General features: G+C 50.5%; 8 protein-coding genes across 8 annotated transcripts; 5 read left to right on the forward strand and 3 right to left on the reverse strand.

Moving 5' to 3' along the window:
* Positions 1 to 1,919: 1,919 nt before the first annotated feature.
* On the forward strand, positions 1,920 to 5,237 carry T069G_11333 (uncharacterized protein; the record flags this gene model as incomplete). Its single annotated transcript, XM_056178538.1, has 4 exons — positions 1,920 to 2,514; positions 2,576 to 2,942; positions 3,002 to 4,352; positions 4,434 to 5,237. The coding sequence occupies 4 exons, from the start codon at positions 1,920 to 1,922 to the stop codon at positions 5,235 to 5,237; spliced, it is 3,117 nt and encodes a 1,038-aa protein (XP_056023412.1).
* A 990-nt stretch (positions 5,238 to 6,227) lies between these two features.
* T069G_11334 (uncharacterized protein) lies at positions 6,228 to 6,668 on the forward strand (the record flags this gene model as incomplete). The annotated part of the gene is made up of 1 exon (XM_056178539.1): positions 6,228 to 6,668. The coding sequence occupies one exon, from the start codon at positions 6,228 to 6,230 to the stop codon at positions 6,666 to 6,668; it is 441 nt and encodes a 146-aa protein (XP_056023413.1).
* A 32-nt stretch (positions 6,669 to 6,700) lies between these two features.
* Positions 6,701 to 7,132, reverse strand: T069G_11335 (uncharacterized protein; the record flags this gene model as incomplete). Its single annotated transcript, XM_056178540.1, has 2 exons — positions 6,701 to 6,760; positions 6,812 to 7,132. The coding sequence occupies 2 exons, from the start codon at positions 7,130 to 7,132 to the stop codon at positions 6,701 to 6,703; spliced, it is 381 nt and encodes a 126-aa protein (XP_056023414.1).
* A 788-nt stretch (positions 7,133 to 7,920) lies between these two features.
* Positions 7,921 to 10,068, forward strand: T069G_11336 (heterokaryon incompatibility protein (HET) domain-containing protein; the record flags this gene model as incomplete). Its single annotated transcript, XM_056178541.1, has 4 exons — positions 7,921 to 8,200; positions 8,255 to 8,604; positions 8,668 to 9,214; positions 9,263 to 10,068. 4 exons carry the CDS (start codon positions 7,921 to 7,923, stop codon positions 10,066 to 10,068), a joined length of 1,983 nt encoding a protein of 660 aa, XP_056023415.1.
* A 652-nt stretch (positions 10,069 to 10,720) lies between these two features.
* Positions 10,721 to 12,227, reverse strand: T069G_11337 (glycosyltransferase sugar-binding region containing DXD motif domain-containing protein; the record flags this gene model as incomplete). The annotated part of the gene is made up of 5 exons (XM_056178542.1): positions 10,721 to 10,910; positions 10,965 to 11,377; positions 11,441 to 11,485; positions 11,563 to 11,957; positions 12,077 to 12,227. The coding sequence occupies 5 exons, from the start codon at positions 12,225 to 12,227 to the stop codon at positions 10,721 to 10,723; spliced, it is 1,194 nt and encodes a 397-aa protein (XP_056023416.1).
* Positions 12,228 to 13,773: 1,546 nt separating this feature from the next.
* T069G_11338 (glycosyltransferase sugar-binding region containing DXD motif domain-containing protein) lies at positions 13,774 to 14,793 on the reverse strand (the record flags this gene model as incomplete). The annotated part of the gene is made up of 1 exon (XM_056178543.1): positions 13,774 to 14,793. One exon carries the CDS (start codon positions 14,791 to 14,793, stop codon positions 13,774 to 13,776), a length of 1,020 nt encoding a protein of 339 aa, XP_056023417.1.
* A 2,205-nt stretch (positions 14,794 to 16,998) lies between these two features.
* Positions 16,999 to 18,166, forward strand: T069G_11339 (glcNAc-PI de-N-acetylase domain-containing protein; the record flags this gene model as incomplete). Its single annotated transcript, XM_056178544.1, has 4 exons — positions 16,999 to 17,308; positions 17,401 to 17,591; positions 17,674 to 17,741; positions 17,827 to 18,166. The coding sequence occupies 4 exons, from the start codon at positions 16,999 to 17,001 to the stop codon at positions 18,164 to 18,166; spliced, it is 909 nt and encodes a 302-aa protein (XP_056023418.1).
* Positions 18,167 to 22,273: 4,107 nt separating this feature from the next.
* T069G_11340 (WD domain, g-beta repeat domain-containing protein) lies at positions 22,274 to 23,825 on the forward strand (the record flags this gene model as incomplete). Its single annotated transcript, XM_056178545.1, has 2 exons — positions 22,274 to 22,475; positions 22,564 to 23,825. 2 exons carry the CDS (start codon positions 22,274 to 22,276, stop codon positions 23,823 to 23,825), a joined length of 1,464 nt encoding a protein of 487 aa, XP_056023419.1.
* Between the last annotated feature and the right edge of the window lie 279 nt (positions 23,826 to 24,104).

Raw genomic sequence — 24,104 nt, forward strand, 5'->3', positions numbered from 1 at the left:
ACAAGCGGTGCTAAGCCCGGCCGGGCAAGGAAAGCAGCAAAAGAGAGAAAAAACAAGCCGGCCAAATCAAGGCCAGAGACACGACCGAGTGACGCATTACGTAGCCGACACAGTTGGTTAAAGACGAGATGCCCGGCCATTGTTAAGTCACAGTCAGCGCTGCCTCATTTTGATGCTCAGTTCCCAATTCTTTTTTTGCCGCTGCCACCGGAATCTCTTTAACCCCTTTAACCTTTGGGACTATTCCGTTGCGAGCTGGTTTAAAGACTCGCGGCTTTTCTGGGGTTTCTGGTTATTGCGCGATTGTTTTTTCTTTGGCAGCTCAGCGTCTTGGTTCTTCTTCTCCTCATCACATCATCTTTCTTACTCTTCTTCTCTCTTCTCTCTCTCGCTCTCCAATCGCCTCTCTTCTTCCTCTCCCTCCTCCTCTTCTTCGAAACGAGCATCACGAATACATCCATTCTCCATATTCGCCAATCAACGCAGACGATTTTCCAATTGCTCAGCCCATTTCATACCATCCCATACATGACCTCGTCGCGATCCGCCATCGGTCCATCCGTCCTTTGTCCAGCGCCCTTCGCCTAGCATCGCATCGCATCCGCATAGAGCTGCGTCTCGCCTAACACTCTTGCTCCATTCGAGGTACGACAACTCGGCAGCGATCAGCAGGTTTTTTTTTCGTCTGCCTGCATCCTCTTCCGATTCTTTGCCTTGTTCTCTTTTTTCCCGCCAAGGCTCCAATATTCTGTAGGTGAGTCCGACTCTTGCTCTGCTCTGATCTTCCCATTGGCTCCCAAGGTTTGGCTATGCCCTCTGTGTTGGCGTATCAAGACAAGGCTCGATATCATGCCGGCGATGCAATTTGCAATTTTTTCACGTCTTCTTCCTGTTTCTTCAAACTGCAAGCCACAGCGGGCTCCTGCAAGCGCTGTGCAGCAACCTCCACCGGCTTCTGGCCTCCCATTGCCCATCATCCCGCCATTCGCTTCGCCCGTCAATGCTGCAACCCTGTTTCCTTGAGGCGAGTGCCTGAGCGTGACATTGCACCCTTGGACACCCTTGGACAAGATGCCATTGGATCCTCCGTGAGCTTCAGTGGACTCTTGGTGGGCTCCCAGGTGGATGCGAGCTGCCCAACCGTCAACGTCACCACCCATCGACGTGTCCAGCCTGCATTTGTGGATGCTCCTTTGCAGGCTTCATGATTCTGCTCTGGGCTCTCAAAGGCCGCTCGCCTGCATCTGCAGCGCTCATGATGGATTCCTTTGGGTTGACATCTGACTATCTTATCGCCGCCGTCTCGCCTCACATAATCACGAGCAACAGACGAGACGGGAGGAGAAAAACCTTGCCTCGCTGCCCAATGACAACACAATTGATTTTTTTTTTCTTTGCCATCCTTCACTCGTTTTCGACTCACTCGCTGTCTCATCTCATCGCCCCTCTTATCTTTGTGTCTTGCCAGCCCGTCTTTTTCCAATTCGCCTGATCCTTTGCAAGTTGCCCTGAATCTAGACACAAAAGCACTCTAGTCCTCGAGATCGACACATTTTGCCCTCTTTGCTTTGCTGCCAGCTCGGCACAGCTACCCTTCTTTCTCCTCCCCTCTTCCACTACTCGTACTCAAACCACCCCCGCTGCATTAAGCTCTTACGATCCCGTCTCTCTCCTCTTTTCGTCAGCCCTGCATAGGCGCTCGCTTTGCTTTTGCCCTCTTTGCCTATTCCTATTCACCGCCGCATATCAGATTGTGCCCTCTCGCCCAGTCTGGCCTCCACCAGCGCTGCTTCGGCAGTTGATAATGGCGGTCTGAGTGGCTTGCTTTGGCTGCCCTTGATGGTCGTGGTCGAAGCTAGCAGACCAGATATTCCCATCCCGAGAGAAAGCCCCTCCACCCCCTCCCCCAGATTGCCAACATGCCGGCTGGAGCTGCAGTGCAGCCACCATCCTCATCCTCGCGAGCCCATCGACGGGAGTCATACCGTAGCAATAACCTCAATGCCGGCGAGAACAATCGCACTGATGACAATATGCCAGCTTCCCGCGAGTCTGACTCTCGCCATCGCAGGCGCCGCCGACGAGACGACTGGGTCCGCACCAGCAACGAGAACATCTTGTACCGCCTGGACGCCCCTGTCGCCGACGCTTCCGCCGCTGCCGTCCCTGTAACTGCCGCAGACGATTCGGCTGACCCCGTCTCGCGTGTCCCAACGCCCCCCATTGGGCCCCGAAGGACGCGGCCGCACTCCATCCACGTCGTCAGCTATCCCTCGGGCTACGTGCCTCGTGAGCTTCGGACCAGAACCTCCCCTCGCTCGTCTAGGGCCCGGATCGAATCTGGCTCCAGCCCCGCGCCTAGCACCCCGAGATCTTCGAGGCTTACGACATCAGCCCACCCCAGCAACAGGACTGAACTTCCTGTCCGCTTGGCCTTGACCCGATTGTTCCAATCACTGGCGAGCAACTCTGTATCCTCAGTCGACGTTCCGCAACACAGCGCATTCCCTGTTGGTATCCAGATCCAAACCGTTCCGGTTACCGAACATCGTTCTGAGTCGACCTCTCGCCGTAGTAGCCGAGCTAGTCAACCCCGTAGCAATCACTCGCACCATTCTCACGAGACAACCTCATCGTCCTCTCGCAGGAGCCGTGAGCCAAAGCAGCAGCAACATAATCAATCTTCATCCACCAGAGATCGTGACGCTGCTCACCACAAGCGAGAACATCGAGACCGCCGAGAACACCGTGATCAACCGCGGGACAAAACACGGCGCAGAGCAGCTTCGAGATCCTCCAGGTCGAGGCATCGGCATCGTGCCAGAAGCAACAGCCGTAGTCGCCACAACAGCCGCCAACCGGGCCAACAGACAACAGCCCGTCCCCGTCGCTCTTCTCAACAACGCCGCTACCCTCCCAACAGCATGGCTACCGCTAGAGCCGTAGTGCCCTTAGGCGGGTATCAACTCGGCCACCACAACAGCTTCACATCCATCCGCAGCTCAAAATCAAGCGTAAACGCCGTCGTCACCGAGGTGATTAAGCCTGTAGCCACCGGCAGCGGAGTCTCTTGCTCCATTCTCCTTGCCGAACCCAACCTCTTCCTTTCTGGCTTTGACCACAACGGCCATGAGCGCCGAACAGACCGCGCCGGCACTGCCCTCCTGAGAGGCAAGATGCAACTGACTATTAGCAAGAACGTCAAGATCAAGGCTGTCCAGCTAAAGTTGGTTGGCCGCGCACGCACAGAGTGGCCTGAGGGTATCCCGCCGCTCAAGCAAGACCTATTTGAAGAGGAAAGCCTGCGAACCCAGGTCCTCACCTTTTTCAACGCCCTCAACGAGGGATGGGAGAGCGAATACGGTAACCAGTGCACATACAAGCTCAAAGGTGGCTCCGCAAACTCAAGTAGCACCGGTCTCAACACTTCGCCTGGCGTCTCACCTGCGGCGTCAATGCGAAATAATCTGACGGCCAAGGAGCTCAAGCGACTCTCTCTTCAGAACGTCCAGTCTCGCAGCTTTGGCAAGGGCGAGAGCGGAGTGGTGACTCAAACCCAGGCCAAGGGATTCAAGGTCTTTTACCCCGGCGTCTACGATTATTCCTTTGAGCTTCCCATCGATCACCACCAGCTTGAGACCACCAAGCTGCAGTACGCTTCCGTCAAGTGGGAGCTTCACGCCACCATTGACCGTGCCGGTGCTTTCAAGCCCAATCTGCATGGTGTCAAGGAAGTCCCCATCATCCGACTGCCTGACCAGATGTCGCTCGAGATGTCTGAGCCTATTTCCATCAGTCGCCAGTGGGAAGACCAACTACACTACGACATTATGGTTTCCGGAAAGAGCTTTCCCATCGGAGCCAAGATCCCCATTGCGTTCAAGCTCACTCCCTTGGCCAAGGTTCAGGTCCACAAGCTCAAGGTCTACATCACCGAGTCGGTTGAGTATTGGACCAGCGACAAGCGTGTGACGCGAAAGGATCCCGGTCGAAAGATTCTGCTGCTCGAGAAGACGGCAGGAAAGGAGCTCGCCCCAGAGTGGGCCACCTCCGAGGTTGTAACCCTTCGCGGCGGTGAGCTCACAGAAGAGCAGCGCCGCGTTGCTCGTGAAACCGCCTCAAGAAGGCGAGCCCACGATGCCTTGAAGCAGCGTCGGGCTCCGGAGCCACTGCCAGCGCCGGTGGATAATCTCCTCGGCGACTTGGACCTGGGCCTCGAGAGCATGTGGGGATCCACCGAGATTGAAGCAAGCGTCCAGATTCCCACCTGCGAAATGATGGCCAAGAACAAGTCTCTCAGACTACACCCCGATTGCAGTTGGAAGAATGTTAACGTCTTCCACTGGATCAAGGTAAGCTTTTCCCGATGCAATCCCTTCACAAGCGAGCTATCCCTTCTCAAGCGAGCTTTTTGTGCTAATTACTCCAATCAGGTTGTTATGCGAATCAGCCGATTGGATCACGATGATCCTTCAGGCACCAAGCGCCGCCATTTCGAGATTAGCATTGACTCTCCTCTCACCATCCTCAACTGCCGCGCTACCAGGGCAAACACATCTCTGCCCGCCTATACCGGTGAGATGAACCGACCGTCTCCGTATCAATCGGCTTGCGGTTGCCCCGATTCGGCAACAATTGCCATGGAGACTTCTCCCAGCTCCTCGACCGGCACTTTGCCAGACCCCGAGGCACTTGCCGATAGCATGCCTGCCCCGCCCCAAGCTGTTCATCTTCAGTCTGGAGCTCCCTCGGCAGGCCAAACAGCAACTGGTCGATCGAGTCCGACAACCTGGTCGCCCGAAGGACAAGGCCGGCCTATTCATTTGCTACGAGCACCCAGTTTCAACCCTCCCGCTTTTGACGACGACACAGCGCCGCCTCCGGCCAGCACCATTGTCGTTGACGGCACTCCTGCCGATATCCCTCCGATCATGACCCCGCCTCCGCAGTATGATGCCGTCGTCGGCACGCCTAGCGTTGATGGCCTTGCCGATTACTTTACCCGGTTGGCTGAGTACGGACTTGGTGATGATCATGAGGGCTCCGGATCAGACGGCGACGAGTCACCAGCTCGCATCTTGGACCGAAATGGCCGCGTCAACGTGGCTCACCCTAGAACTCCCGGCGGCAGAAGGATGCCCAGCCGAAGCATGGAAATCTCCCGACCACCTATCGACCTCAACATCAGTGCTTTACTTTCACGTTCCAACTATGCACGCGAAGAAGCGCAAGTATAATGTTATTTTTTGCTACCAAATCCTGATTTTCCTTTTTTTTCTACAATATTTATCCACTTTTGCCCTTCGACCAAACGTCAAGGCAAGTCATGTAAATGCATCTGGTGTCATAGACGGTTTATCGGGGTAACACACACCCCCCTTTCTTTTGTTGTTTTTGTTATCGGATAAAGGGATATTATTGCACATGGGGAATGGCCATCTGTGAAGGTTATTTATGGGTTTGGCGTTTATGGATGGGATGAAAGACGCATCCGCGAGATGTTATTACACATACCCTGGGCTGGAATATGATGGTTTGAATGTGTGCATGGTTATGAATGTGGATATTAGAAGTTATTATTTATAGTATAGTGTTTTTAGTAATGATGCGACTTGTGCGCTTGAACTTACTTTTTACATGGTTTATTTCTTTGACATTTGTGACTGTGGAAGAGTAATTAATTCTGAACCACACCGTGACTGGTAAGCTATGATGAAGATACTATTATTCACGCTGAGGCTCATCAAAACATGTTTTAATTTGTCTTATAGAATAACGCACCAGCTCACTCAGGCACATAACTCCTCTTCCTTTAGGCATCCAACCCATTACCCCACATCATCTCACTCGCTCAAAAGTCCGATCCTTAGTATCCTCAAAACTCTAGCTCTAAACATTTCATCTCACATCATGAATCTCCTGGTCAAATCTCCGTTTCATAAGCATTTTATCCAAATATCCCGTAGTGCATCTATTTTACGCTCCAAAGTGTCGTTGCTGCCTGGTAAAACACATGTAAGCAAGCCCCTTCAATCCACCATTCTGCCTAATAAACACACGAAACTCTTTTATCTAAACAGGTCTTCGCGAAGTACTATATAAATTCCCAATTCGAATCAGATCGCAATACTTTCAAACGCAATCACAATTATATCCACAATACTTTAAAACACACTCACAATTACATCCACACTCACATACACAAACAACTCTCTCATCCTGCAAAAATGCCCGAACCAACTTTCCAGCTATGGGAATTCACCCTCCTCCACGGCAAAGACATGCACTACCTCGTCCTCATTCAACTCACGCACAACGAGACTTCGCTCGCCAACCTAAAGCGAAACCTCAACAATGCAATTTCTCGTGGTGAAGTCGTCATTCATCCGCGGGTGTACACGAACCAAGACGTGATCAACATACAGACGTCTGCGGTTGACGTCATTAGACTGTTTGAGAGCACGAATGATTGTGTGGATCTTATTGTTGCGAGTGGGGAGCTGGATGTTAAGAAGGCGAGGCATAAGGCGAGAGAGAAGGAGGAGGAGTGGTTTGAGGCTGTTTTTGGGGATTCAAAGTTTCCGAGGTGGGAGGGTTTGGGGGGGAGGGTTGTGAGTTTGTTTGAGGGGAGGTATTGGCCGGTGGAGGGTGAAGAGGAGGCGAGTTGAGAATGTGAAAGCAGCATTTCTTTTATATAAATCTACCAAAGTGCTGATTTGCGGAGGTATTCTTCCAACGTGGTAGTTCTGTCGAATAGGAACTAAATTATCATCAACATAAGTACGAATGGAAAGAAGTCCTCGATACTTACTTGAGTTGCCTCCAAAGGTCGCTTCTTGGCTGATGGGCCGAAATACTCAAAGTCTCGCAGTAGTTGCCAAGCCTCGGACATTTCTTGCCCCACGGAAGCAGTATATTCAGAGTCAGACAGATGTTCGAGTCTTAAAGTCTTGCCTGTAACTCGAGAGAAAATCTCGCAAATGTCTTTGACTGTGTACCATCCCTCCGCCAGGACAAAGTGCTGTCCCAATGCTTCCGACTTCTTCAAGAGAGAAGCAACGACCCATTTGCCTGTATCGGGGGCAACATCTATTGAAGGAATTTCTGTCGTTTCAAGGAGTGGAAGTTTCATGGTCTGGCCATCATTCGATTCTGTGGAAAATAGGACTCGATTGGCATCAGAGACTCTTCCTGCAGTTGTTGAGAGAATCGGTCAACGTAAGACCGGGATGCGAGTGAGTCCAAGGCGCAAATGGTTAGTGCTGTCGCCGACTGTATTACACGCCGAGCTGCCACCTCGTCTTAAGAAGAACATTGAACTTGAAACCCCTTGCGTGTCAAAATTCTTCGATGAGAGAGTTCAAAAGGCCATACTGATTATCCTTTCTCGATCGAGAGTGTAGAAATTGGAATTGATATAGAGGACACATAAATCTTCCATGGCATAAGTCCTGAAAGTGACAGGATGGCGGGTCGATGAGGGGCAGGCGAGGCAACGCCCAATCAGAATTCCTCAAGACGGGATATATTCCTTAAGCCGGTATATAATACCGTGGGAGAGAGGTATGCGCATAAGAATCCTTCTACACCGTAATTCCGCTCAAAAAGCAGTCCAATTACGCTTCGGGTCCTCTTTTCATCTTCCAAGTCTACTGCTTCTAATATAAAGCGTGCAAAACAAATGTCAAAACTAGAGGCTAGATGTTTGACTGATGTTTTGACGTCCCGTACTACTCCCATAATACAGGTATGGCCCTATGCGATAAGTGCAAGGTCTTTGGTGTCTACGATGCTATACTTGGTTTGCCCGGCCATGACTCGAATGGAGACGAGCTTTCATCATGCTCCATCAGCAATTGGCACGCCCATCTCAAAGACATTCATGAGTCTTCGGGTAGCTGCAACCTCTGCGCTATCGTCATGAAAGGCTGGAGAGAATATCGGCCCGAACTCATCAAGAGTGACCTACAGAATGCCTCGTTCCCTCTTGAAGATCCGCCGGAAGATCTCTATGATGACATTGCGACCATTGATGCATATCTCAATGGAGGGGTTGAGGTGGAAGTCGAGCGGATCAATCGCTCGGACGACGGGCGGCACAAAGTGCAGTTCATACTGACAGTCAGATGCCATGTAGGTATCAGAACTTCCTCGGACGGCCATGGCGCGCTATGTGCTCGATTTAGAATTGCAGACACCAGTTCGTACCTCGGCTGAATGTATTATGGCGGCTGTGGCACTGACATATCCGCAGGCTCCAATAGTGTTGTGCCGTGGGACCGCTTGGCTGGTCAAGATCCTTTGTCCGTTCAGGTTGTTGAGATTTCTCGCACCTGGTTAAAGACTTGTAACGATAACCATCAGTCCTGTGTTGCTGAGTCTCCTCAGTTGCCAGCTCGCTTCTTGGACATAGCTGACGATGCTGATTTCTCTCATGTTTTCCTTAAAGAGCTGCGAGTCTTTGACCACAGCACAGACAGTCGCTATGTTGCTCTCAGCCATTGCTGGGGCACAGGCCAGAATCTGTGCACAACTCGGTCGACTTTGCAAAAGCACAAGCATGGAATCAAGGTGTCCGAACTGCCCCCGACATTCAGAGATGCTGTGAATGTCACGAGAAACCTAAGCGTGCGATATCTCTGGATCGACTCTCTGTGTATAGTCCAGGATGACCCGCACGACTGGCAGATAGAATCAGCCAAGATGGCTTCAATATATCGAGACGCCTATTTCGTCCTTGGCGCTGCTTGCGGCGAGTCTGACGCTCAGGGCTTTCTCCACGCGCGCCATTGGCAAGATGTGGTTACGCTTACACCGTTAGACACAGGGACAACTTTGGCCCTACAACTCTTACCCACTGAGACCGATGAAGATCACGTCGACCCGGTTTCCCAGGAACCTCTGAGTAAGCGCGCTTGGTGCCTCCAGGAGAGATACCTTCCCCGAAGAATGCTGTTGTATGGATCCCAGCGGATCCTGTGGGAATGCCAGAAGATGAGCGCCAGCGAAGAGGGCGACATAACGCTGCATGACGGCAGCCATCTAGAGCGGATCTGCAAGACAGCCAACATACCGGCGTCTGTCCTTGCACGTGCATGTAGGGGGCGCTATGAAGGAGACAAGGATGTGAATTATGTCGACTGGTATAAAATGGTTGAGGACTATACCGGACGTTTCATCACAAAAGCTTCTGATCGGCTGCCTGCCCTAAGTGGTTTGGCCAAGGCTATATCTCAATCATCCAAAGATGAATATCTGGCAGGCCTGTGGAAGAATGGCCTAATCGAGGGTCTAACTTGGTGCGGGAGTCAAGGAGCCGAAAAGTTAGAAGAGCCCGGAGAGTACATCTCTCCGTCATGGTCCTGGGCATCCGTCGCTGGAACAGTCCGGTTTCCTATATACAGCTGGTATGAGCGAGCCCGCTGGTCAGCCAACATGTCCGATTTCGAGCCACTAGCGGAGTACGTGAGCCATTCGTTAGACCTTCTGGACCTAGACCAACACGGACGTCTCAAGGGGGGATGGTTACGGATCAATGCGCCTCTATTCCCAATCATATCTCTAGAGCCTCGTCAGAGTTCACCACCAAGTCTCGTTTTATACTTTGGCGTGGCCCCAATGCGATCTCCTTTTGCAGACAAAACAATCGGGGTGCGGCTAGAGTCCACGCACGAAACAATAGAGGCATGGCTAGAGGGCGGATTTGACAAACCGCACGACGAAAACGTCTCCCTCGACCAACTTTTCGTTGTCTTCTTAACTCGGCTACCATTGATCCTTGAAAATGGCTTCATGGAGCACCGATTTGGCCTCATCGTCAAGAAGACGGGAGATGGTGAGCAGTACCGGCGCGTTGGCTTCGTCGATGGGCTTGTTCTGCGGAAAGTGTATACTCGTCTGAAGAGGTGGGCTTTGAAAATTGCAGGTGATCCTGATGCAGAGGCATATGGAGTTGCGGGATTCCGACGACCTTTACAGGATGGAGATATGCATAATTTGGATGAACGTCCCAACAGACTAGCATACGATGCGTTATGGGTCCATGGAACCGATATAACTCTAGTATAATGAGACTGTCAGTCCTGTCTGTCTGATCAATCTAATAAACAACGCTTGACTATTACAAAACTGAGGAGGTCGTTTGATTAGATAAACAAAACCTACTACTTGTGTTAAGCAGCATTTAAGTTGCTCTCATCCTTGTGCCAAGTAAACGCCAAGATTGGCCATATCTATTACTATTATAGTTAACCCTATATCATTATTCCACAGCGCTTTATACCACATTTAATAAAATTATAACCCATGAGCTATAAAGCAAGGGGAATGGTTTAATAGATACAGGGAGGCTTCGTATGGCTAAACAAATAAATAACACTTTAGGGTTAATATCAAGTATAGCATTTCTTCGACAAAGATAGCGTCTGTTTGCTCATGTCGAAATAATTTCTGATTAAATCACGGCGATGTAATATGATACAAGTGTGAAAGCGCGAAAGTCTCGTCTCGTCTCTGATGCGTATCGTACAAGTACATGTATATTCGACTCGAATTCGATATATCGATTATATGGCGACTGAAGCAGAGTCGTGTAATCCAAACAGTCAAATAGACTGGGTAACGGTGGCGTATTAAAGAATTATATATCAAGTTTCAGTCATTCAGCGTAATGTCGTCGATGAGGCCCACGACGCCTCGAACCCGGGCATATGGGTGAAAATTATAATCCGCGTTGTGGCGCCGGGACCTTGGTCCAGTCTTTGCAAAGACCAAATACTGTGCGACAAAACTTGCCATACTCGACTAGCAGATCGAATTTCCGCCATGAGCCCAAGGCATGATGGACAAGTCGGGCATCTGGATCCGTAATAGGCTTCGAACCCATGTTTCCGTAGGATCCGCGACCGGGGCTGTAAAACGTGTCAGTCTCCACGACAGAATGACCAGGCGTAAACGCTATTTACCTGAAGCCAGTAATTGGCAAAATCAAAGCATCTGCCACGAGCTTCGTTTTGCCTCCGTCTTTCAGCCCAGTTAGGGCGTTCCACCTAAACCCATTGTCATGCTCCAGCCACAGGAGAGTAGCCAGCGTGACAGCAGCAGGACCGGTTCGCGTGAGAGGGTCGGCCCTGTTGGGATCATTCGTAGTCGCATTCTTTTCCAAGAGCACCTCGGCGTAAAGATTGTCCATGAACTGCTTCAGGGCCGGGTGCCCAGGAGCAGACGCCAGCGCCCATTGAGTAAGCTGGATCGGATACGTGTATCCCATCCGCCAATAGGTGTTTGTATTTGGATCTGTGTCAGCTTCAAGCCCCCAGATAAGGTTAACGGGCTGTTTGCCATTGGCGGAAGGCGAAGCAGCCTCCTCTTCGGGATTCTTGAAGCCGTAGCTTTTACCAGTGATATCATCAATCCATCGAGCAAGATCTGACGGGCCGACCCAATGCGCCGGGTGTCGGAGAGGTTCTGTATCAATGTCGGCATACTACAGTGGGTTAGAGGCGATTGAAATTTAAAGATGGGAAGAATACGGCTCATGGCCTCGTCAAGAGCAATACGTACAATCCCTCCAAAGTATAGGCACGTCACGATGCGGAAGATGTCTGCCCTCTCGACGGGCGTGAAGATTGCGTTGAAATCCTCAACAAACCCCTTATCATACTTATCCATGAGCATGGCGATTCCTTCGTCGTCCCAAAAGAAGTACGCCATAGGCTCACTATTGTTAGGAGACGCGGAATACTCAAGCCACCGCTCGACCCATGGGACGACATCAGGCTTCCAGGTGTTGACCTTGGATGAAGCTCCGGTCTGATGCATCAGAAGTGGAACGTTGGAAAAGGCCACCTGCCGTTCGCGTGCGAAGAGGGCGGCCGTGGACGCCAGACTTGCAGCCTCGACAATGTCTGTTGGCGGCGTCTGGTCGTCGGCGAGCCAGCTCGGAGGAATGTACCATGCTAGGCGTTGGTGTCAGCAGCAAACTCTCGTAGAAAAGTTACAATTCTGTGGTTTTGAATTTGGCTCGGGTTATGTCATGCCACCAGGCCCGAACGCCACAAAGTTAACAGCAGCTTACCTCCTCCAACTCCATCAAACGAGTGAATGTGCTTCCATACTAAAGGATACTGTTGTTCCAGCTGCCGGGCGTCAAATTGGGGGATTTCCTTCCGCTGGCCGCCGGAGAGAAGCCAGAATGCCACTGTAAAGGCCAGGGCGGACAGCAGCATGAGCCGCAGCCGCCGGCGCAACAGACTATGTGGGAGCAACATTTGGCTTATGGGAACAAATCAAATGACCTGTGACGCGACAGGCATACGTCTTCGTAAAGACGCTGTAACTCCGAGCACAGCAAACTGGCGATAGTACAATCAAGGCTCACGGGCTCAAACGAGTTAGTCCCTTCGCGGGGGGATCCCGACAACTTGCAGCAAAGCAAGCAAGCACGAGATACGAGACAATTTAGACGACTGTCTGTTTTTGACAGGATGACACGCACAAACAGTCTCTGTTCTGGAACCGGCGAGGCTCAGAGGGTGCTTTGACCAAGGCAAGGCACAGCACAAGCCACGAGCCAGAGCCCAGAGAGAACAAGGCCAAAATCCAACACGTCGCAGATTCTTACCAGCACCGCCAGACACAAATAAAATCAGGGGCCAGACTGTGGTTCTCGGCCCTTCTCCGAGCTGGCAGGGGGGGCATTCATTCGGCTACTGGCACAGGTAAGCCCTGGATCGGTGGCCCGAAGCTGCGGCTGTCGTAGCAACTACAGTAGTTTGGGCGCCAACAGTGGCGCAGCCGAGCCCGGGCGCCGAAGAAGTCGAGGGACGGCGGTACTTTGTACGTAAAGATGATGCGGAATGGCATTGGATGGAGTCGATGGAGGTGGAAGAGGCGAGGTGAATTGGGAGGAAGAGAAGTGAAAAGGGAAAAGGAGGAGAGACAAAAACGAGGTAGAAACTCGTGTACCTGGGTACCGTACACAGAGCCTGGTACCTTCCGCTGGAAAACTCAGTCTGCCGCACCTTCCCTTCGGCCTGGGGCGTCCGCGGGAAGGAGCCTGGATGGCACCTGCGCGATGCCATTTGCTGCGCGCGGGCTCGCCTAGTCCCGACCAGGCATCGATACGGCGACTAGCTCCTTCCCCCGGCGCTGGCCCAAGTAGTGCTAAGGTAGTGCTAAGGTAGCACCTCGTCCTAAGTATCGCTCAAGGCACTTTTAGGCCGCGTCCCGGCAGAGTCTCGACTTGCGAGTGACTTGTGTGCTTAGCTCCAGATTCGAAAAAGCTTGGCACTGCAGATCCAAAAAGCTTAGCCATGGCATGTATCCCGAGTCTCGTCTGAGTACCGGGTACCTGTGGTTTGCCTTTTGCTCTCGTCACTCTTTTTTTATGATTTGTATGGGCTCGATCTCCGTCGGAATTAACTATGCCATCCAATACTGAATCTCTGAGATGACGACTCCCCAGTGTCTAAGTCGTGAATAGGATCTTGTGTCACTGTGAATTGGACTATTGGAGGCTGAATTGAATTGTGTAGAAACAAAAAAAAAAATATTCCAAGGCTCTATTAACGGGTATTACTGAAATACAACTAACCAAGCTATAGATGTACATGGTGAAACATGAGAAGAAATAAAAGAAACGAAAAAGAAAACGCGGGAGGTCCTTTCCTTCTGGACCCTACATAACCTCGCGTATGTTGTGCCTGTTGCCCTATGTGCACCTGTGTGCTGTGTGTCCGTGTTTTTTTGTGGTTGTGAATGTGATTGTGTTTGTTATACGAGTGACCGATCCCCCATGCAATTACACCATACCCGCCGCACAATTAATCTCCTCCTGACCAACAGTGCCACTGCGACGCCCACGCAAAAGAAGACAACCTGGTGCAGCCTCCGGCCCAGCGACGTGATGAATCTAGCGTCGTATGAGTGCCAGGATGAGCTCCCCAAGTGCTCGAATATGGGGGTTGTTACCCGCCCGTTGAGGCTGTGCATCGGTCCGGGAAGGATCTTCAGGCTGCTCCGGTCAGGTTGGGCGGCGTGGATGACCGAGGCATAGTGGCAGCCCGTGCTGAACATGACAGTCGCGTAGGGGAGGCCCAGCCAGTGCTTGTTGTAAGTGGCCAGGTTATTGACAATATCGCCGACGAAACTGTTGCGCCTGCTGGACATCATGAAACCAACGGAGAAGCCGACAGGATGAGCTTCAGGCGCCACGAAACTGAATCGTCGAAGAGGGCCGAGGGCGCGTGTGCATTTGAGGTCCATGTCGAGCACCACGCCGCCGAATTCATAGAGAAGCATGTAGCGGAGAGCGTCGATTCGTTCAACGGGGTATGTGTAACTGTCCCACATCTCCTTGAGGTCGGGGAACTTGTCCTCCACGAATTGAGCGGCAGTGTCGTCTGTCCACACGTGAGTTTCCCAGCCGGGATGGATGTCGATGCAGCTCTGAACCGTCTCCTTCCACTCTGTCCTCCATTGGGTGCCATGTCTGCCGAGGGCGATGTGGTGTAAAACGGGGGGCACGAGGTCCTCATAGGGGGATGCCGAGAGCTGGTTTATACTGTAGTTGGAAAATGTGACGTCGAAGTTATCTCGTTCTTGTGAGAGGAGGAAACTTTCGCGATGGGCCCTCCAGTGAAGTGGGAGGGCGGCCAGCGTCCATGAGGTGTAGAGGAGATGGCGGAAGCAGAAGATGGCTGAGAAGAAACTCAGTATCGCTAACCAAAGAAAGGTTCGCGCTCTTCTTTCGATTTTGTCGTTGGCAGATCCGGAGTCGTGTAGTTTGATCATGATGCCAATGCTAGACAACTAGCGTTGGGAGATGGAGAGGAAGGAAAGGGGGAGAGAGACAAATGGATGAATGACTGGAATGTGTCTCGGGTTCCAGGAAGAAAGAAAAAGAAAAGAGCGATGGTGAGGTTCTTGTTCGAGTTGTAATACGCCAGGAAAAGAGAGAATTAGAAGAATAGGAGCATTATTTGAACATTAAAGTTTAGTTGAACATGTTTTGTGTCAAGGCAGAGAGGCGTGTGGGTAAAAAAGGAGGGAGTTGTTTTGGTTTCCAACTGGAGTAGCGGCTTTGAATCTGAGGACGAAGAGCCCTCGCAACACCATTACTCGATTTAGCTCATCTAACCAAAGTCGGGGCCTCTCGTACTTCCGCTCTTATTCTGACATAGCCCCCGTTCCACTCGTTGAATCTCAGTAGCGCGTCATTGGACAATGCACACCTTGCAAAAAGGAGCTGGCACCCACAGCCAAGACACCCAAGTACGAAAGAGCTGGCGTGGATCGCTAACCGTACCCGTGATTACGGGCCAATCCTACACCCCTCCACTCCCCTTTCCCCTGTACGGCGTCAATCCTGAGAAGAGTTCGACAAATTAATCCAGTGGCAGTACAGTACGTACTATTCGGATTGAGAGAATTGAATGAGAGATGCTGAAACATGAGGTCACAGCTCAGAGTATGAGTTGTCTCAACAGTGCTTACGGACTAAAGAATATCTCGTCTACTTGGTTGACAAGTGTTGTCAGGGGACATACATGAGCGCTTCTACTAATCAAGAATATATTTTCGAACAGAGCGTGATCGCCAAGGCCTTTGTCTATTTAAATGACCATGTCTATTGGTGAGATGGAGAAGCTGAGTGAGTCAGGGCGAGAGTGTCAAGTCCTTGTATCATTTGTTCGACCCTGTGCGCGCCACGATATGCCCATTCGTGGGATTGGTCCGTCAGAGTGACATGATGAAGCCACGCTAACCCCCATCGCTTATTACCCATCAGCAGCTTAAATTTGCCCCCAAAAACGAGATGGGACTCTGGTCTGGTCAAGGTAACAAGCCATGCGCATGAAAAACACTCGTTCGTTATAGGGCTGCCAAATAAGCCCTAGCAAGCGCGCGGCGTGTCAAAACCACGCAGGCGAGTCCGCCAAGCAAGTGCCAGGTAAGGCCGTCGCAGCAATTACACGTACCGACCCGGGAAACGGACCCTCTTTCGTTCACCTCATGCAACATCATTGCCGAATTGGAGCATGGAGCTGTGCAGATTTCGGCATCTCGGCATGGGGTGGTGGCGGTCTTGGCCGGAACGCAGGCTTGGCTTTCTTGGAATGAGAAGCTCGGCACATGCCTTGTAGAGACGGGTACGGTACTTGGGGCTTCGGCTGAATACGATACGCTTATAATACGACTGTTGATTTTAAAAAACGAACCATGTCTTGGCAAGTTCGACCATGTGAAAGGGACATGGACGGCTTGTCTCAGGGTGTGGGGGGCGGCTGTGTCGTTGTATCGGCTTCAGCTTTGCAATATTGGTTACACGAGGAATTCGTGCAAAAGAGCCGCAAGAGACTGGTACCCGAATACTACTTGTACTTTTCAACGGGGTCCTTGTCATGCTAGTACGAAGCAGGTACGAGTCCAATGGGACAAGTACCCGGTGCCTTTATATCAAGCCTGCAAGTGTCATCACTGGTTTGACAGGGATTGGGCGGGTCTGGGCGAGCTAAAAGCCTTGCCTTACCACGCTCAAAGTTCCAAACTTCATTTGTCATTTGCTCATCCTGTTGCACTTTTGCGGTAGAACGCCAGTGTGGCACGCCCCCCAGCGAATTGGCACGCACTGAAATAAGATCCCTGGCTCTGTAACCCACAGCTCAGGATTGGGCCAAAGCTGCAGTCAAGCTTTTGTGGCGGCGAGCCAGCCTGGTTCCAGAACGAATAAGCCATGAGGCGGTGCTTGTGTCGCTGTTTCCGGGTCCCAATGCCAATGCCACGTCGGTTCTGGCCCAGTTTGGCACAGTTTACTCATCAGTCTTACATCTTCAAACTAGGAGCTGGAACGTTTGGGCACTGACAAGCACATTTTCAACTCGCGAGTCCCGCTCTAAGCGGCTTAAACAGTCCCTTATTTTGTTATCCCCCTTCCTTCTTCCTCTCGTTTCCCTCGTGACTTTTGCGTTTTATTTTTGTCACAAGCACGTGCTGGCCATGGCGCGCAAAATCCGCGATACCAAAGTCTTCAAGGCCTGCTATTGGCTTGTGGGCACGCGAAGCCGACGCCGCACCCTGCTTCGGGTAGCCATCGTCATACTCGTCATCCCTATTGTCTTACAATGGTTCCTCGCCTATATCGTCGGTAGTGATGCACGCCTGCTGCCGCCGGAACTGCTACGGTCAAAGAGCCTCCTGGTGGTGACGGCACATCCCGACGATGAGTGCCTCTTTTTCTCGCCAACCATCCTGGGCATCCTCGATAGGAACCGTGCCATCAATGGCGGGTTGCTAGTCATGTCGACCGGTTAGTTTGTCCTTCCTCTTGGCTCCATTTTCCCCGCATTAGACGAGGCTGTGCTAAGACAGTCGTCACTTGCGACGTGTGCCACTATTCAGGAAACAACTATGGCAAAGGCGAGACGCGCAAGCAAGAGCTGAAAGGCTCATGTCAAGCCTTGGGTATCAACCCATCGAGATGCGAGGCATTGAATCACCCTAGCCTCCAAGACAATCCCCGCAAGTGGTGGGATACAAACCTCATCCAGGCCATCGTGAGGGAGTATGTCAAGAAGTGGGAGGTTGACGCCGTAAGACCCCTTTCCCCCCTCTCTTTTACAAGCTTAGCTCGACGTACTGTGGGATGCTGACGTACATTAACCAACTGCATAGATAATTACCTTTGACGAAGGTGGTGTGTCTGGACACATCAACCACAGAGCTGTCAGTGCAGCCGTGAGGTACGCCACTTCCTTGCATTGTATCCTGAGCGATGTAACGCACTCCATCTGCTTGAACTTGCACTGACTCCTCACCGTGTTGTAGTGAATATGTGTTGGGTGACAAAGATGCTCCTCCAGCATATAAGCTTGTCACCACGGCAGTTCTCAGGAAATATACTTTCTTGTTCGACCTGCCATTGACAGCGCTGTCTTTTACTTGGCGAATCATCTCTGCGATTTTTTATCCGTCCACAAAAGCGAGCCCAGAGATTAGCTCAAAGGCTCTGTTGGCCAATTCGTGGCATCGTTATGTCATGACGCGCGGCGCCTTTGCCAGTCATGAAAGCCAGTATACGTGGGACCGCCACTTGTACATGATCCTCAGTCGATACGTGTGGTTCAACGATCTCAAGAGAATACCGACACAAATAGGATCATCATAATCATCATCATAATAGTAATTAACATAATAAAAAGGTTTAGCTTGATCGCCGATTCAATTCCAATGACATGGTGAAATGCCGCAACCGGTCACTAATACGAGCAGGGGACTTCGAGAGAGTGGCATGAGCTAGCATGAACACAGACAGTCTAGCAATCTGGAGTCAATTCGTTCATAGCAGCTTTCTCTCGGCCCCAGCAGGCATCAAAGCCTGTCCTCTGTGGCGCAATTGGCTAGCGCGTCTGACTGTTAATCAGGAGGTTGGAAGTTCGAGCCTTCCCGGAGGAGACACAAACAAGGTGTTTCTTTTTTTACTCTTCTTTTTTTTTTTTGTCTAATTGATCGGGTATTCAAAGACTCGGTCGGTGAGAATGGCCTCTGGTTGTGAAGGGCCAACGCAAAATGAAACGTGCAATGTTGTCATCTGTTAGCTCGGCAATAGTTTGAAGGAGGATTCGCTTGGCGGTCTGCATGAGCTATACAATGCAACCCTGCTCATTCACACAACTAGACTGCATCTTAGTTACTCTTTATCTTGGTTCTAGATCTTCTTAGAGCCACTCCTCCAGAGAAGCACGCCATTGATGGAGCATGGATCAACTGCCGGTAACAACGTTCGTTAAAAAGTTCTTTATCTAAACAAGTTTCCCCCGTTTGCCAAGCTTGGACCAAAGTCCAGCGCAACTTCAGACCAAATAACGGCAATCAGGTGAAGAAATGCCAAGAGCAAAGCTTCTCCGGTCAAGCTTCTCCGGCCATGCACTAGCCAATAGGGCTGGGCCCACCTTGAAAACAAAAGAAAAAAGTTGAAGCTGAACGAAGGGCTGATTCTTGGCTTTTGGGCTGGAGCCAGGGTTCGCAGCAAGCTAACGGAATACGACGGTAAGCCAATAAGCCAAAGGACATGGTTAAAATGAGGGTTGCGGGCCTTGATTCAGCCCAACGCCAGTGGTCTTTCAACAAAGGTCGAGCTGTCGCGACTCTATTTTCTCTAGTCTTTAACTCGGTTATTTTGGTAGTCTGGAGTGGGCAGACATTCGATTCATACAACCAAGTCTGGTTACATATGTATGTATGTCGGTAAATATAGTATCTTAGTGCTAGGCAAGGCTGAGAACCAGGACGTTAGACTGTGCGGTGCGGACTTTTACCGCATAGCGTCTCCATCTGACCCCCATATTGTCAGTGCACTTCTGACGCGATTGCAAAAAAGAATTCGTGACAGATGCGGCAACCCCAGATGCTGATGCCCCCAGAAATGGCAACGCCTCGAGAGGTACAGGTGATAAGCGGCCTCCCCCTTGGTAGTGACACGGGCATTTAGCTTCGAAAGTTGCGTCTCAAAAGATATAAGCTCCTGTGTCATAGGAGTTCGCCGCCCTACGAGCCTAAAAGGGGGGTCCCCTTGAGCCATAGGTTGTCAAGTTCTAGAAAGCTTGGCTAAAATAGGAACATCAAGAGAGACTTGACCGGGTGCTAACTTTGGGTCTCAACCCCTGCAGTGATTGACGCGGTACTATACCGAAAGGCAATGCCGAGCTGAGTTGGGGGTGTCTTATTATCAACTTCGAGATACACAATATAGTTTGATGATAGGGGCATGTGGGTATTTCTCCGATGATCATATTCACACCATCTACGGGGAACTATGTGAATACGAAGATGGCTTGGAAACCATAGCATGAGACAATTCACTTCAGTGCGAGTCAAGAATTGTTAGTATCAATAAAAAACTAATTCGAAGCATCAGTGGCTTCGGTCTCCATTCAAATTGTTATGGTTAGCTAAACAAGGCGTGAACGTGGAATGGTGATCGGATACTTCTAGAGGGTACCTGCGTCGGAGGGACACCGTGCCTTGACGCGCTGCGGAACTCCGACATTGATCTCAGGGGAACGATACCTTCTAGATACAGATATCTACTATTTATGGTTTTGGTGTATATTTCTCAAGTAGTACAAGCGTACATGACCCTTTAAACAAGACTATGTGTGTGAAAGTTAAATAATGATCTATCAGAGGACTCAAAGCTGATTGCAGTGTAGTTGATAGAGTTGGGCTTCATCTCGGGCATCAAGGCCGAGCATCGGTATCAGGGCATCTTATGTCCATCTACAGTAAAGCGTTGAGGTAAATTCAGCAGTCTCTCACCTCCACAGATACAGAGCTGAAATGGTAATTATTATAGGGGTTGCGATAGTGAAACGGGTACTTTTGTTTAAAAGGGGGTAGATAGGATGTATCAGTACAATGTCAGAGTGGTAGGCTTGATGTACTCATTAGAGAGGTTGCCTATTGTGATAACAAACATGAGTAAAAAGTCTCATGTACCTATTGTCAAGATTTGTAAACATGAATAATAACTTGGCTGTACATCAGATCTTGGCGGCCTCTCAGCTCGATGATCATGGCTGATCGCACCAACAACCAAGCGCGAGTACAGACCGTGGCTTGTCAGCCAGAGAAAAAGAGAGTGCTCTGACGTGAATATGACATTTTCCAACACTTTCTGTGGGTTGAGTTATCCACAGTCTTGCAATGACTCGTCTGGTTTTCATCACATGTTCTAGATATATTAAGAATGTAATTCTATTAACGATAAAAGCTACGCTTGGTAGAAAGCACTCATGAAATTCTTCTCACAATCTTAGTACAGTATTGTCTCTCGAGGACAACAACGCGCTCAATCAATATTAAACTTGGATAAATTGACGCTGCTGGGATATCAAAGGACGGAATTCCCGTTGTTCTCGCAACATCGTAACACCACAGGAAAGAGAAGGATTTTGCAAATGTATGGTAAATAAAAATTAATGGCTCCATAAAAGGTTCTGTCTTTTCGGTCTTTTCGGACACTTCGCCTTTCTTTCTTCTCCATGTTCTTCTCTTCTATATGTACTTTTCACATTCTACAGCTGGCTTACGGCATGATCATACTGACACTCCCGTAGCGGAATGCACTGCTTAGAGATAACTTTAATATTCTTTTATGCACCGGGATAAAGGTAGCAGGTGGTATAAGACAGGATACTTGCCAATTTTACAGAAGCTCAAGCAAGTAGTCATAGTGCGCCTGACAGGGGTCCTGGACTTGGGAGTCAACTATTTTGTCAGTTTCAATTAAAGCATGATTCGCTGAATCGAGAACACAAAGGTTCAGTAGACAGACATTATAGAACTATCAATTATATGATACTCGCATTGCCACCTGGCCGCTACATCAAATCTTTTGGAGTTGAAATAAGAATACGATTACGGGACATAATAAGCGTATACGCGTATTGGTACCAGGTAATCTTGATGACTTGATATAGGATGTCAACACGTATCATGGGTCAGTAAGCAGCCATAGAGAGTGGTTGTTGTCTGCCTATTGGTGAAGCAACTTGCAAAGGGGTCAAGTTTCAAGAACTCAATGCCAAGCCCAAGTTGTTGGATGGAGGAGTTCAGGTCAGTAACCTCACTGAGGCACAACACCATTGACAAAGCTGAGAAATTTAATATAGAGAAGAGATTTGCTCGCTCGTAAGGAGTAGAGCTTGTAACAAAAGGACTATTGGCTATCAATCTGGCAATTGCGATGCACGTTGAGTCCCGATGCATCTGGGATTCACTTCTAGATACTTGAACAATATGCCACTTGCCTCAAACGTCATAACATTCATACTCCAATCTCCCCCTACAAGACGATCTAGTAGACGCATAAAATTCTTGATTTAAATATTCTTGATCTAAATACGATTGATTTCTTCAATCTAGAAATGATGCTAAATTTTTGTTGTCATGGAGAACGAAAGAAAGTTTCTAGGTTAGGTGGACTCCCGTAATTTTGGGTATCGTTGAACTGCATAGCCACAGTTTTCAGCCACATAGAGGGGGGTTCATGTGGCTTATCTGCTATCGGCCGATAAGATTTTTCTACTTGGAATTTTTTTTAGAGGGGCTCAAAAATTGTGCTGTTGAAGATTCGCAGCTTTAATTTTGCGATTCCGCACAGAGTCCAGATTCAACGTGAGTGGATGCGCGCATTGATTGATTCGTATGATCATCTGACTGACCTAAAAGCTTCATCAGGTAATCTAGCGAATCTCTGCACATCACGATAACCATGTCGAAGCGCACAGCGGACGATCATGGCGACCTGCCGCTCAAGGGTGGTGAGCGCCCCGAGCAGATGGATGTCGATATGGACAAGGACATGGGCGAGTTCGAGGACGAGTTTGAAGATGAGTTCGAGAGCGAAGATGAAATCATCGAGGCTGGTGTAGATGGACGGCCAGATGCCGAGAGAGAAGCCGAGGAGAAAGAGCGTAAGTGTCCAGCACTTTTTGCGCATTGCGCTGGGTTGTTCGACAAGATTCAATTGGGAGCTGTAGCTGACGAAATTGGTTCATACAGAGGCTATGGAGGTCGATCAAGGAACCTTCATTGTCGGACGAAGCAAGCTAGAGCCTGGCCAGACGCTGGCGCCTGATTTGACGACGTACGAAATGTTGCACGGCCTCAACACGCCCTGGCCCTGCTTGTCCTTTGACATTGTCAGGGACTCCCTCGGCGACAACCGCAAGGCCTACCCTCACACCATGTACACCGTCACCGGAACACAGGCCGAGTCTTCAAAGGCTCACGAGAACGAGCTGCTGGTCGTCAAGTTCAGCGGCCTGAGCAAGATGGATCGCAACGGCGACGACTCCGACTCCGAGGACGACGACGACGAGGATGCCGATCCTATCCTGGAGAGCAAGTCGATTCCCCTCAACTCATGCACCAACCGTATCCGCACGCACCAGATCCCCAGCCAAGACCCTTCCAAGCCTCCCACGACGCTCACAGCCACCATGACCGAATCAGCACATGTCTTCATCCACGACGTCACACCTCATCTCACCTCGTTCGATGTCCCCGGCACCGTCATCACGGCGCAGCAGAACAAGCCCATCTCTACCATCAGGGCGCACAAGTCTGAGGGCTATGCCGTGGACTGGTCGCCGCTTGTCCCCGGCGGAAAGCTCCTCACTGGTGACAACGACGGCCTCATCTACATGACTTCGCGCACCGACGGAGGCGGCTGGGTCACCGACAACAGGGCCTTCCAGGGCCACACCAGCAGCGTCGAGGAGATCCAGTGGTCTCCTTCCGAGCAGTCCGTCTTCGCATCCGCCTCCAGCGATGGCACGATCCGCATCTGGGACGTCCGCTCCAAGTCTCGCAAGCCCGCCATCACGGTCCAAGTCTCCAACTACGACGTCAACGTCATGTCGTGGTCAAGACACCAGACCAACCTCCTCGCCTCGGGAGCCGACGACGGAACATGGGCCGTCTGGGACCTCCGACAATGGAAGGCCAACGCCAACAAGCCCCAGCCGCTGGCCAGCTTCAACTACCACAAGGAGCAAGTCTGCAGCATCGAGTGGCACCCGACGGACGACTCCATCGTCGCGCTGGCCTCTGCCGACAACACCGTCACGCTGTGGGATCTCGCTGTCGAGCTGGACGACGAGGAGAGCAAGGACACGGCCGGCGTCAAGGACGTGCCGCCTCAGCTGCTCTTCGTGCACTACCTCAAGGACGTTAGGGAGGTGCACTGGCACCCGCAGATTCCGGGCAGCTTGATTGCTACGGGTGAGGAGTTTAGCGTGTTCCGGACTATTAGTGTTTAAGGGTGATGACAAAAGTTTTTGTTCGGCTTTCTTCTTGTATATACCCGTTATGATTATGGGCATACTTCGCTGGTATAGATAGTGGGAGTGTGCAATAGATGGATGAATTATGACACGCTACATGGTCACTATGCTGAATGTTTTCTGATGGATGAACGAGCTGCGTTATATCTAAAAAAGGGGCGAGTGAAGTGTTCAGGACTGATCTTGGGATTTGGACTTGAGATTGATAAATAGAGCAGAGGTAAAAACTCATTATTATTTCATTATTCGTAATAC

Source organism: Trichoderma breve, assembly GCF_028502605.1.
Source record: "Trichoderma breve strain T069 chromosome 7 map unlocalized scaffold00008, whole genome shotgun sequence".
In the NCBI taxonomy this organism is placed as follows: Eukaryota; Fungi; Ascomycota; class Sordariomycetes; order Hypocreales; family Hypocreaceae; genus Trichoderma; species Trichoderma breve.